Source organism: Camelus dromedarius, chromosome 16, assembly GCF_036321535.1.
Source record: "Camelus dromedarius isolate mCamDro1 chromosome 16, mCamDro1.pat, whole genome shotgun sequence".
In the NCBI taxonomy this organism is placed as follows: domain Eukaryota; kingdom Metazoa; phylum Chordata; class Mammalia; order Artiodactyla; family Camelidae; genus Camelus; species Camelus dromedarius.
In genome coordinates this window covers 42,891,267-42,904,347 of record NC_087451.1, presented here as the reverse complement: position 1 = coordinate 42,904,347, position 13,081 = coordinate 42,891,267, and the positions used below count along the sequence as shown (strand labels likewise).

General features: G+C 42.5%; 1 protein-coding gene across 9 annotated transcripts in view; it reads left to right on the top strand.

The window, feature by feature from the left end:
- BRCA1 (BRCA1 DNA repair associated) overlaps positions 1 to 10,913 on the top strand; it is a 53,332-nt gene extending 42,419 nt beyond the window's left edge. For all 9 annotated transcript variants that reach the window (XM_064495752.1, XM_031468706.2, XM_031468703.2 and 6 more), the window contains 7 exons: positions 146 to 223; positions 713 to 753; positions 2,942 to 3,025; positions 6,451 to 6,505; positions 8,107 to 8,180; positions 8,553 to 8,613; positions 9,676 to 10,913. In XM_064495752.1, the coding sequence (XP_064351822.1) occupies positions 146 to 223; positions 713 to 753; positions 2,942 to 3,025; positions 6,451 to 6,505; positions 8,107 to 8,180; positions 8,553 to 8,613; positions 9,676 to 9,800 (518 nt within the window). In that variant the 3' untranslated portion in view covers positions 9,801 to 10,913. The remainder of the gene's footprint in view (positions 1 to 145; positions 224 to 712; positions 754 to 2,941; positions 3,026 to 6,450; positions 6,506 to 8,106; positions 8,181 to 8,552; positions 8,614 to 9,675) is intronic.
- The last annotated feature ends 2,168 nt before the right edge of the window (positions 10,914 to 13,081 follow it).

The window sequence follows — 13,081 nt, the reverse complement described above, 5'->3', positions numbered from 1 at the left end:
GTCTATCACCCAAGGTGTTGGAATCATTAATCCAGATTGATCTCAAATAGCATAAGGAACTGGGGCTCTTTAGCTTTTTACAACAGCACTTCCTGATCTTGTTTTCAACTTCTGCTAATCCTTTTGGATGTTTTCCATTCTGCAGACGCTGAGTTTGTGTGTGAACGGACCCTGAAATATTTTCTGGGAATTGCAGGAGGAAAATGGGTAGTTAGCTATTTTTGTGAGTACCGTATAATTTCTCCCCTCTTCCCTTTAACACCTCAGAATTGCATTTTGACACCTAACATTTTAACACCTGATGTTTTTGCTGATGCTGAATCTAAATTACCAAAAGGTCTTTAATGGTAACAGTAAACTAGCTTTATCTTTAATGCGTAGCTTTTTGTTCAGATTAGCTGGTGATGTTGGGAGAAATGGATTTCTTTTTATAACTAATAGGACCTAATCTGCTCCTGACAATGTTAGCATATGAACTAAGGATTTATTTAATTGTAGGCAGAAATCCATGTGCAGCAGGCACTTTAATAATGTTTAAATTAAGCATCACCCATGTCTCCAAAAGGAAATCTCTTAAGGAGCTGTGGCTTTGTAGAGAGAGGCCCTCTGTTCAGTGTCATTTCTCCCACACTCTTATGTGGATCACTTCACCATCCACCTCTGTGAAAGGTGTTCTTCTGCTCTTGTGTGACCTTTTCTGTGATCTCTTTAGGGGTGACCCAGTCTATTAAAGAAAGAAAGATGCTGGATGAGGTAAGTACTTGATGTTACAAACTAAGCAGAAGGACTGGTACCATTGAGTCACAAAGTCACCAAAAATTTATCTGCTTCCTTCCTTGCACTACTTTTAAAGATTTTCCTTGACGATGTGGACCATCAAGAGTTATGCCGTGCAAACTAGGAAATTCTGTGTTCTCACTCGTTTAAGTTTCAGTAGGCACAATCCTTTCCTCAAAGGAAGGCAAAGGAATTTATAAAGTAGCGAGAAAAGATTCATAAGCACAAGAAACAGGTCCACCTAAATCTTTGTATGTAGAATGCATATGTCTTTGTAGAAAACTCATTGTTCACTGTTGAAGAAAAATCCTTCATATTAATATGCAAATGTATCTGTTTAGAAATCTGATTCCTTCAAAGAGATGTTACTCTTTATGATACTGAGAACAGTGAGAGGTAAATAAGAGAGCGTGGGAGGAGGAATAATTTTAGAACAGCCATCTAAGTGCTGCTGGTGACAACAGATCAGGCAAAATAAAATTAGCGAAAGCAGTTTTAAACTATTATGCACTATTCAGCATATTCATGATTAATTAAATGACATTTTGTTAGTTTTAACTTTCATTCAGTGACATATTATTGGGAGCCTACTATGTGCTGGGCACCAGGGATCTATCAGTAAACAAGACTGATAGATCCCTGCTCTGGTGGGATTCATGTTCTCTTGAGGGGAGATATGTAATAAATAAAGATGCATTTAAGATACTAACAAATACTATGAAGAAATACAGAAAAATAGATTAGCAGTTGACTAGGGATAGAGGTTGACTAGTTAGGAGACCAGGGAAGGGTTTTGAAAAGCTTGAACTGAGACCTAAAAGACAAGAAAGAATTGGACTTGAAAAATGTAGGGAACAAATGTCACGGGCAGTGGAGCATCAAACATAAGGGTCTTAAGATAGGAATGAGCTTGGTTTCTTAAAGAAAAACAGGCCAGCGTAGCTGGAGAGGAGTAATTGGTGAATCATGTGTAGGGAGCAGAGGTTAGACAATAAGTTGGAGAAAGTCATAGACAAGGGCCAGATCAGGTAAGATTTGGTGTAAGTCGTGGGGTAAGGAATTTGAATTTTATCCATAGGGTAATTGGAGGCTTGGAAATGGTAAGAAGAGTTTGGTTTGAGATATGTTTGGAGATAGGATTTACTAATGGGTTAAATTGGAGGATGAGATAAAGAGGAATTGAGGGAGTAATACTTAGATTTTTGGCCTGAACAATGGAGTGGATCTTAGTGATATTAATTAGATAAGGAAGACATGGGAGAAGGGGAGGAGTGGGAGGCAGGAGTAGAATCAAGAGCTGTTTTAGATGCGTGGATTGGGGATATATTAGACATCAATGTAGAAGTTAGTGGGCACTGGGGTACAATCAGGACTATAAATTTGAGGGTCATTGTCAAATAGATGACATATTTATCACTAGACTCTTCTCATTCAAGTGACTAGGAAATATTAAGGGTTTTTTCCCCCCTAATAACAGCCTGTGGTTATACTCATAATTTTATTTTTCTTCACAATACTCTTGGCAACAACTCAGATTGTGGTCTTCCCTACAATCTTGAGTTTCAGTAAGAATTGTTTCTAAGCATTCTTCCCCCAGATTCTCCCAAAACCTCTAACCTTCCCCAATCCTATTATTCTTTATTCTGTCATCTGTGGCCAGTCAAAATAGTGATTATGAAAAGCCTCTAACTTTCTTCAGTGTATTAAATTTGTATTTTATCGTATTGGTTTCATTAACTGTAAATCTCTCAATGAAAATCTGAGAAGCCCTTATTTCTTTAGATGGTAATACACATTGATTTAAGAGATCAGGAATTCCCCAGTTATCTTTATAACAGCAGAGTATTAGCAGTTTAATCTAAATGCTAAGTGAATGTTTTGAGAGGAGATAGATGTTGAAAATTAAAATACATTAAGTCCCAGTGAGGTGAAAAGCCAATTGTTAGTTTCTTCCCACAAAAATTTGCTTCAATGAATTGATTTCAGCAGCTGAGATGCTGGTCATTTCTTTCAGGCCACCAAAAAGAATGGTTTTTTGTAGGGGTGAGGGTTTCAAAAGTTCCTGGCAATACTTTATTCCTTTAATATGACATACCTGCTCTGCTTCCAATGAAGGAGACTTCTGTTTCTCTGATCCCTGTGGTTTGGGCTTGGTTTCTTTCAGCATGACTTTGAAGTCAGAGGAGATGTTGTCAATGGAAGAAACCACCAAGGTCCAAAGCGAGCAAGAGAATCCCAGGACAGAAAGGTAAAGCCCTCCTCCCCCATGTTGAGAAGAACCCACCCGCCGCCGTGCATTCCGGCCCCTTTCGTGGAGATGGTCTCATTCATCTTGTAAGGGGCCTCACTGCTAGAGCACCAACAAGGTGCCTTCATATAGGCTCTTTTTTAGTTCTTCCAGCCCAACAGGGTAAATAAGTATAGTCATTCCTCAGTATTCTTGGGGTGATTAGTATCAGGACCCTCTGCAGATACCAGAACCCAGGGGTGCTCAAGTCCCTTTTATAAAATGGTGTAGCGTTTACATATAACACCTTTCCAAATGGTTTAAATCAACTCTAGATTACTTATAAGACCTAATACAATGTAAATGATGTGTAAGTCATTGCCAAAAAGCAAATTCAAGTTTTGTTTTTTGGAACTTTCTAGAATTTGGGGGTTTTTTTTTTCCCCTGAAATATTTTCCATCAGCAGTTGGTTGAATCTGTGGATGTGGAACTTGTCGGATACAGTAAGCCAGTGACCCAACTGATTTATCTGTTTTATGAACGCTGGAACTTAGAGGTTTAGATAAGTTATGTAATTTGGATTCCGTTCTAGGGTGCAAATCTTAGCTGTTAAGTGACAGAGCTGGGATTTGAAACAGTTGTGAATCTAAAACCTTTGCTCTTTCTACTTCATGGTGATGTCTTTCTCTAAAGCAGTGTGGTAAGTGCTGTGAGGAGGGTGTACCTGTGGTGTCTGTGGGAGCATAGAAGAGAAGTGCTAGTAATCAACAGGTAACATCTATATAATGTTAGCTATATGCCAGGGACTGCTCCCAACACTCAACCATATTTTAACTAATTAAAAACTTTACAGCAACCCTATGAGATGTGGACAGTAATTACACCCATTTTATAGATGAGAAAATTAAGACTCAAAGAGGTTGAGTACATTGCCCAAGCTCACACACAGCTGGAAGTTGAACTCAGGCAGTACCTCCAAAATCTGATCTCATAGTTTCTTGAAAAATTATAGAAGGTTTCACAGAAGAGAAAAATCAATTATTCTAACAACTTTACAAATGAAGGACTAGAGGTCCAGGAAGATTCAGTGGCTTTCTTCCCCAGATCATACTGTAGCAGGTGATGTAGCCAAAATTGTACCATTCTCTCAGGGAGAGTTCCAGGCAAGATTTCACACTTGCCTGTCAGACCTGAGCTGGCCTCTCTCTGGTCACTGACTAGGTGCGTATGCTCCTGGTCTGCATTTCTTCCTTTTTCAAGTGTACACCTCTGGGCACTGAAGAACATCCCCATACGGAGCACCTCCTGTCCCTTTATAGCACTTGAGAGAGAACCAATAGAGGTGATTATCTAAGGAAAACTGCTTTGGGAGATAATCACAAATCAAGCCCTGGAACTCTAAACTCTTGGGGTCAGTCCACTCTCACCCTCTGAGCCTATCAAGTAACTTCCAGATGCCAAGAAGAGTGGCCATGTTTCTGCTTCTGCCTGCACCCCAGGGGAGCTCTGTGGGAGCCAGCCATTTGTTTTTAGTCCACTGGATGCAAGGCAGGATCAGCACCAGATTCCTCCCTCCTTGAAAGGAAATTCAAGCGTCTGGGGGTTATTCTTACATTTGACATGGCAGTGATGGAAAGTGCCTGGTCAAAGTAGTGTCATTCTGAAGACACCAAGTGTCACATAGTGTTCTCCTGTGAAAGAGAAATGTATTTGTAGAGGTGAAACTTCAGACTTCGTTTCTCATAACTAGATATCCTCATCAGTGAGTGTCAGCCTGGATGTAAAAATTCCTAATCTTTTGTGCTTTTCATGGCAACATTTGGCTCCAGCTGGCTGCCTGGGAAGAACATTTAGCATTATGAGCATCTAGGTCCTGTCAACAGGTTAGGGATGTAGTTTATTCATACAGATAGTGAGAATGGCACAGACGGAGGTGTCACTCACGACAGAAACAGACTTGTCCTGCTCTCCTTATTCCTCTGGCTGAGGTTGAAATGGGAGGAGTGAGCATTTCGTAAAAGGCCATCATGTGTTTTCAGATTCTTGATTTTTCTCTACTTCAGTCTCTTATTTGAACTGAGATGAGGGGTGGGGATATAGCTCAGTGGTAGTGTGTGTGCTTCGCATGCATAGGTCCTCGGTTCAATCCCCAGTACCTCCATTAAAAAAAAAAAATTCTAAGAAAAAAAAAATTGGGGGGAGGGTATAGCTCTAGTGGTAGGGCACATGCTTAGCATGCATGAGGTCCTGGGTTCAATCCCTAGTACCTCCTCTGAAAAAATAATAATAGTAATAAACCTAATTACCTTCCCCCTGGGAAAAAAATAACAAAAAAAAAATGAGGTGATTTCTAGGCCTAGACAATTTTCATTTTAGTGGAATGGTTTTAAGAGAACAAAAGTTATGTGCAAACCTTTATATAAATAGTTAATGTATACATAAAAAATGGTATATATCCAGCCAACTGACACAAATTAGATTTCTTCCTTTAAATGATACCCAAGTCTTTCCCTAAGAACCTGTGCCAAAGTATGTGTAGAATTTGCCTGTCCAACAGAGTAGCCCCAGCCACATGAGGCTATTTAAATTTGATTAACTAAAATTAAATAAAATAGGAAGTTTAGTTCCTCATTGTAACCCTGACCACATTTCAAGTGCTCAATAGCTGCAGGTGACTCATGGCCACCTTATTAAAGTAAACAGAACATTGCCACCATCACAGAAAGTTCTTTTGGACAGTGTATCAAGCACTGTAAGTGGAAGAGGTACCTACGAGGTATGGTGTGATCTGTGCCTCTTGGAAACTAGGCAGTCAGCTCAGCAAGGAGGGGCAGAACCAGGCTTCACTTCCAGATTAAAAATGACATGGGTTGCCTGAAGGAGCAGAGGCCATTTGTAGAGCAGTGTGAAGGCAGGAACAGATGTTTGGGGAGCAGAAGAAAAGGAACATGTGCACGTAAAATAAACATAGACCTCTGTGCCAATTAGGACGTGTGAGTAGTGATGTATCAAGTCTGGATAAACATCAGACTTCAGCTGATAGCTGTAATGTCTTGCCATCTAAGCCTTTTATTAAACATAAAATATATTAAACATAATGAAGGACTAGTTTTTTTCTTCTCGTCTCTAACAAGAAGTGAGGTCACCTGCAGAGATCATCAGGGAAGAACCTGGGCCTGATTGGTGGCAGTGTGGGATGCTCAGCCCTTGAATGACAAAGAATGACTGCAGAGTAGATCAACTATATACACACTTGAAAAAAGGCTCTAAAACCCACCAGTGTTCTAGACATAGGGCTGATTCTCTCTGGGAAGTAGCAGCAGAAATTATCAGGTGGTAAAGAAAAGAAAAGCTCTTCATTTTTGAGCGTCTCTATATTGCTTTTTATAAAACCCGTATCTTTTATAACTAGTGTTTCTTTCCCTCTGTCCTTGTCTTCTCCCAGATCTTTAAAGGCCTAGAAATCTGTTGCTATGGACCCTTTACCAACATGCCCACAGGTAAGAGATTGGGAGAACTGCCAAGTCCAGCCCCAGCCTTCCCCCACATCATAGGGTGTTATGGGAGACATCATCTTATGGGGGTTCCTCAAATGGGTGCGATATTCTAGCCATTATTCTATTTCTCTACCACCCGTCAGGCAAACCTGTATCTAAATATTACCCCTATGGCAAAAAACTAGCCCTGTGCCCCTTTTCCAGAGCTAGAAGGCAGTGAAGAGTCAGGATCTAGACAGTATGCTCTGTCCTTGATTGGGTAGAACTGCTCTTACTGCCCTTTGGTCTAAGAAAGGGGGGAAATAGTAAGTAAGGGAGAGGATACCTTCTGGGTTTGTAAATGCCAAGAAAGAATTCTGCTCTTCCTAAACCATCTTCATTTGATACAGAGACGAAAATACAGCAGCTACATAAGCCCTGTGGGCCTGGGGCCCCACATAGGCCCAGAGCAGGGGAAGACTCTTGATGAACATCTTCTAATTAAATTTGACATTGAATGTGATGTAATGTTTAGGACTGCTGTGGGGCTTAGTTCTGGAGTTCTATGGCACTGAGGCCCTGTGTGTGTGTATAGATTTGGTTTGTTCTTTTCAAAACAAAAGCTGCTCACCTTCTCCTCTGTGCCCACCTCTGCCCAAGGATCAGGTCCTCTTTCTCCCCAGAAGATGGCCTTGGCATCTGGGCGGGGACAGATGAGCGGCAGAAAGTGAGCCTGGCAAAGTAATGCTGCTTCTGTCTTCTTTATTGGTTATTGATTGGATTTTTATGAAATTTCCACGTGCCACTCAGCTTTCTCAGTGTTTTTGTACTTTGGTATAACGAAAACCAGCATCTCTAGCTGGTGTCATATTGGAGGTGAGTCAGTTGACCTCAGTTCACTCAGCCAAACAGGAGCACCTCAGCCATCCCCAGAAATGGGCTGATGGAAAAGAGCACCCAAAAGGGCCCAGCAGCAACCCAGTGGTCAGTTCTGCTGGTTTTCCAGGTGCAAGTGGAACATTTCTACAATCTCTTCTAATTTTTCTTCCCCCAAGTGATTTGATTCCAGTCCAACATATAGCCTTTCCCCGCTGATATGCTGAGTCTCTGTCCAGGATGACTTGTCTTTTTTTTTTTTTTTTTTTGACTGAATAACTTATCTTCCCGTCTCTTGACATTTACAGTAATTACCACCGAGTATGGTGCTCTCAGTGGCTGTGATTATCAATTACCAACACAAAATTAGGCGGGGAAGGAGGGATGGCGGGTGGGTATTTTTTTGCAGTATCTTAGCCAGCAATTTAGCAAATTAATGGAAATTAGATCTTAGATTTTTTTTTCTCGCCAAGTGTTTCATTTGAGAGACTATCAAACCTTATCTACCAAGTGGCCTTATGGAGGCTGATAACCAGAGTAGGCAGCTTATTAGTAGCAAATTGACTTAAAATCCATACCCCTAGAATAGATTGTATTTGGAGGCCTTTTTGTCCCTTTGGAGCAGAGAGACAAGGACTCTCCCATTAAGAAGTCTTGCTGTAAGACTTCATCCAGAGGAGTAGAGGGTAGAGGACCTGGTAAAATGTGTAGATTACTGTGGTTATTTTAGGTCTGAATATCCTGTTTAGATCAACTAGAATGGATGGTGCACCTCTGTGGGGCTTCTGTGGTGAAGGAGCCCTCATCATTCACCCGCAGTGAGGTAAGTGTTTGGTGCCTTGTCAGAGGGGGAGGACATAATATTCTGTCCTGTGATTGAGCAGGGTGGCACCCACCAGTCCCTATGAGAACCCCAGTGTAGTCTCAGAAGCCTTTTTTCACCCTGACCCTTCTCTGACCACACACCCATTCCAGAAGACTCCATCTGTAAGGGATAAGTAAGGACTTGAGAGCTACAAGTATTTAACAGACTAAGGGAAGGCTTTCTCGCTAACCCTTCCTTTTTGCCACGTGCCCCTCCTTTGTCTGGTTGCCCCCAGAGTAATCTTCTTCAGTAAACCATCAAGAAATGAAGTTTCTGTCCCAAAAGTCCTGCTCTGATACCCTCAATGCTGTTTCCTTCCTGGGGATTCAGGGTACTCATTCAATTGTGGTCGTGCAGCCGGACGCCTGGACAGAGGACAGTGGCTTCCATGGTGAGTCTTGCTGTAAGCCTTCATCCAGAAGAGTATCTGGTAGAGGGCCCAGGTTAAGTGTGCAGATTACTGTGGTGATCATAGGTCTTAATGTCCTGTTTAGGTCAGCTAGAGTGGATGGTGCTCCCATGTGGGGCTTCAGAAGGCCTGTGTCGTATGAGGCGGGATGAGTTTGGTTCACCACAGGTTACTCAGTGCTTGATTAACACAGCTCTCAGCACTTCCTAGGTGCTCAATAAATTTGTTGAGGGAGGGTGTAGCTCAGTGGTAGAGCACATGCTTAGCATGCACAAGGTCCTGTGTTCAATCCCCGGTACCTCCGTTAAAATAAACAAATAAAATAAACCTAATCCCCCCCCCAAAATATTTGCTGAATTAGTGAATGAATGGCTAAAATGTCCTTTTAAAACTTTATTCTTTATTTTGCATTATAAAAGTAGTACATGAACTCTTTCCATGGAGATGTTAAATATGAATATTCATCACTTAAATATAAATGAGCACAGCCATAATGAAATAATCCGAGTAATCCCACCATTTGGAGATGATTACCAGAAAATTCTTCCAGGCGTATGTGTGTATATATGTACACACATATATCTTACACAAATGTGATCATGGTTATTGTATGTTTTGCTTTTTCACTCAAGATACTGCAAACATATTTTCACATCATTGAATTGCAATGCTGTTTTGCTCTCTGGTGACTTTTCCTTTAACAGATTGGAGCTTGTGTTAATAAAGTTGCCAGAGGCTGTAGGCTTTCAGCAGCAGTCAGTCTTCAGACTTCTGAGTAAGGTTCTATGGCCTGAAGCATTGCTTAAGATCAACAGTTTTGCTCCTACCTGAGTAATTTTAAGAACTCATCCAGACAATGAATATATATATGTTCACGTATAACTGAAAGATTGTACTCTACACTGGAATTTGACACAACATTGTAAAATGAAAAAAAAAAAAAAAAAGGACTCATCCAACTAGGTCCCTGGAGTAGATTGACTAGAATCTGATCTGGGAAAACATGAACTGACACTAATCTCTGTTTGTGTTCTCTGTCCCCAGTGATTGGGCAGATGTGTGAAGCGCCCGTGGTGACCCGAGAGTGGGTATTGGACAGCGTAGCCCTCTACCAGTGCCAGGAGCTGGACACCTACCTGATACCCCAGCTCCCCCACAGCTGCTGCTGATTCCAACCAGCCATGTGTATAGAGGATACAGCCTGTTCCACAGGACCCCAAGAATGAGCTTAAGAAATGGCCTTTTTCCAGGCCCTGGGAACTCCTCTTCAGTCCTTCCACAGCCCCGATTACTAAATATTTTATGTACATCAGTTTGAAAAGAACTTCTGGCCATGCAAGGGTCCCTTAAAGATTTTCTTCTTCAAGACTCCCTTTGAAATCTGCCATGAGCACAAAATTGTGGTGATTTTTCACCTAAAAGAATTTAAAACCATTTAAACCCCACCAACTGAGCAAGGTGCTGATTCATTATTTATCAGCCTTATTCCTTCTACTGAGGCTGTTGGCTTAGAGCTGGAGGCACAGAGTGGCTGGCCTCAGGAGAATGGCTGGTTTCCCTAAATTTGTTCCTCAAAAACTTGTGCTCTTAAAGGCTAAGAGTCAGATCCTTCAGTGGAAGCGAGTACTTGGGGATCTGTTTCATGACTTAAAATCAAAACAGCCCTTGGGCAGCTCTCAGATATTGGGGTGGAGCACTGGAGAGAGAATCCAGAGGCAGGAAATGGATATAATATGAAATCTGAGGGTTAATTAGGGGAGAGAGGAGTCTTGCTGACCCTGATCTCCAAATGTCTGGGCTATAGTTGCTGGATTTCTAAGGAACTTCTTGGCACTGAGGTCCTCTGAAACAGCAGAATCTTTTCAAGACCTGGTGTCCAAAGAGAGTCTTCTAATTCCCCATTAGTAATAAATAAAATGTTTATTATTGTAGTTCCAGTATGTAACCCATTCCTCTTGAAATATAAGATCTCTGATATGAATATTTCATGTCTGCAAGATGACGGATCCCACCAGGAACAGAGCTGTTTGCTTTCCTTGAGGTAATGTTTTTCCCTTTGCTCCCTATTGCTGTACAACATCATAAATAATTTTGTTTGCTGAAGGAAGAGAAAGTGTTTTTCATAAACTCATTATCCAGGACTGTTGATAGCTGTTGGAAGGACTAGGTCTTCCTTAGCCCCCAGGATGTGAGGGCAGTAAAGACCTGATTGTACAAAATATGTTTTGTAAATGCTGTGCTCTTCACCTGCAAATAAACTTGATAACAAATACTTCCACCAAGTATGACTGTTCCGAAGGCTTAGATCTGCAGAATTTCTCAGAGCCTTTTCACTGTACTGTAGTCTCCTCCCCTGTAACTACCTCCCCAGGTTATTAAGGGGACATCAAAACCTGCTGTTTGTTTCCTATTGCTGCCATAACAAATTGTCACAAATCTGGTGGCTTAATCCACACCCATTTATTATCTCGCAGGTCTGTAGGCCAGAAGTCCAAGTTGGCTCAACTGGTTTCTCTGTTTCAGGTTGCACAAGACCAAAATAAGGGTGCCAGCAGGGCTGTGTTCCTTCCTAGAGGCTCTAGGGATGAATCCGTTTCCAAGCTCGTTTCACGTCCGAATTGTTCCTTGCAGTCGTTAAGACTAAGATCTTATTTCTTCACTGGCTGTCAGCCAGAGGTCATCCTTAGCTTCTAGAGGCCACACACATTTTTAGGCTCATGACCCCTTACCTCCATCTTCAAAGCCAGCAATGGCTGATCAAGTCTGTCACATTGGGAATCTCTCTGACATCCCCTTCTGCCTCGTCTCTCTGCTCAGCTCTCTGACTCCTGCCAGAGTAATTTCTGTTTTTAAGGGCTCAGGTGATTAGCTTGTGCCCACCAGGTATCCAGGGTGATCTCCCTGTCTTAAGGCCCACAACCATAATTACAGTTGCAAAGTCCCTTCACAGCAGTACCTAGCTTAGTGTTTCATTGAACAGCCCCCACGCCAGGAATCTAGGGAGAATATCTTTAGAATTCTGACAGCCACTCCTATTTACATGCTTAATCCACAGATAACAGTCTGTGTCATCTTTTCTTGGTCTTTACTCTGTTCAGAGATTGGAATCCTGTGAAGTGGATATTTGTCACTTCATTTGAAGAATAGGAACTAGAAATGTAAGATTGTGCTGAGAGTTTATACAGCTAGTAAATGACAATCCGGAGATCTGAACCCGTGCCCTTTCCATCCCATCATTCAGCTTTCCACCTGCATCAGTCCCTGACCCCAGGTCAGGAGGCACTGGTTCAAGCCTCAAGGGAATCTAAGGAGAGGAGAGGGTTGTGAGGTGAACTCACCCTCTCTGTGGGCTACGGTGGGAGCAGTGGAAAGCTCCTGGCTCCAAGTGGCAGCTTTCCTTGGGAAAGCAGCCCTAGGCAAAGTGATTGGCAGGATTGGATCGTAGCTACTTGTATTTCCACCCCGACCCAGCCTCTTAGCTTGTGCTTATATTTTGGTTGTCAAGACCCACCAGTTCAGCCTCACCCACATTGTGACCTCTCTCAGGCCCATGCCAGCTTCCTGTCTGCCTGGCAAGAGGTCCATAAAGGCAGGCAGGAAGCAAGTGCCACTGGTTCAGTCTGCAGTCAGAAGTGTCTCATTTCCAGTGACAAGCCATGGCTTACTGGAGCAGTGGGGTAAGCTAGGCCTCAACCTAGTCACTGATGGGTTAATAGAAAAAGCAATATCTAAGTAGTACCGTCTGCCTTCCCAGGAATCCTGGGTGAAAGCAGAGATGACTAAAACGTTAAAAAGTTTCCCGTAATTGTCTCTCAGGGTCACCCAACAAATGTCCACCCAGTCTGTTTATCGAGTTCTGCATAACCTCTCCCGGAAATCAGCTTCTGACCCTGGCCTCATGATGCTTGGCAGAGCTTAAGGGTCTTATCTGATGATGGAGTAAATCTTTGCTTCTTTGACCTCTGGCTTTAAGATGTCCTCCCACTTTTCCATCCCACAATTTTTAGCCCTCCCTGGGCACAGCAGCATTTTGGGAACGAGTTCCTGTACTGCCTTTATCTCATTTCACAAAATGAACTGCAAAGGCGCTGGAAAGGAAGGAGAAGAGGAGGGATTATCACGCAGGCGCAGGGAGGGGACCTAGAGAAGAGCTCATAGATTATCTCTCTCCTGAAAAATGCAACCGGAATCATCCACAAAGTATCGGCTCAAAAACATGCAGGAGGGAAAAGAAAAGAATTGGTGTTGGGGTGGCTGGAGCGGAAAGAGCCAAGCTGCCCGGAATGTATCCTGTGAAGGCTGCGAAGAGCAGATAAGGGCAGCCCCGGAGGCAGGCAGTGCAGAGGGAGGGACAGGGTGAGGGGAAACTGCAGGTCTGCCCACAGGAACCCGAGAGAGAACAGGACTGTGGGAGCTTGCTTGTCAAAGGCTGTAAAATGGCTGGGCCAAA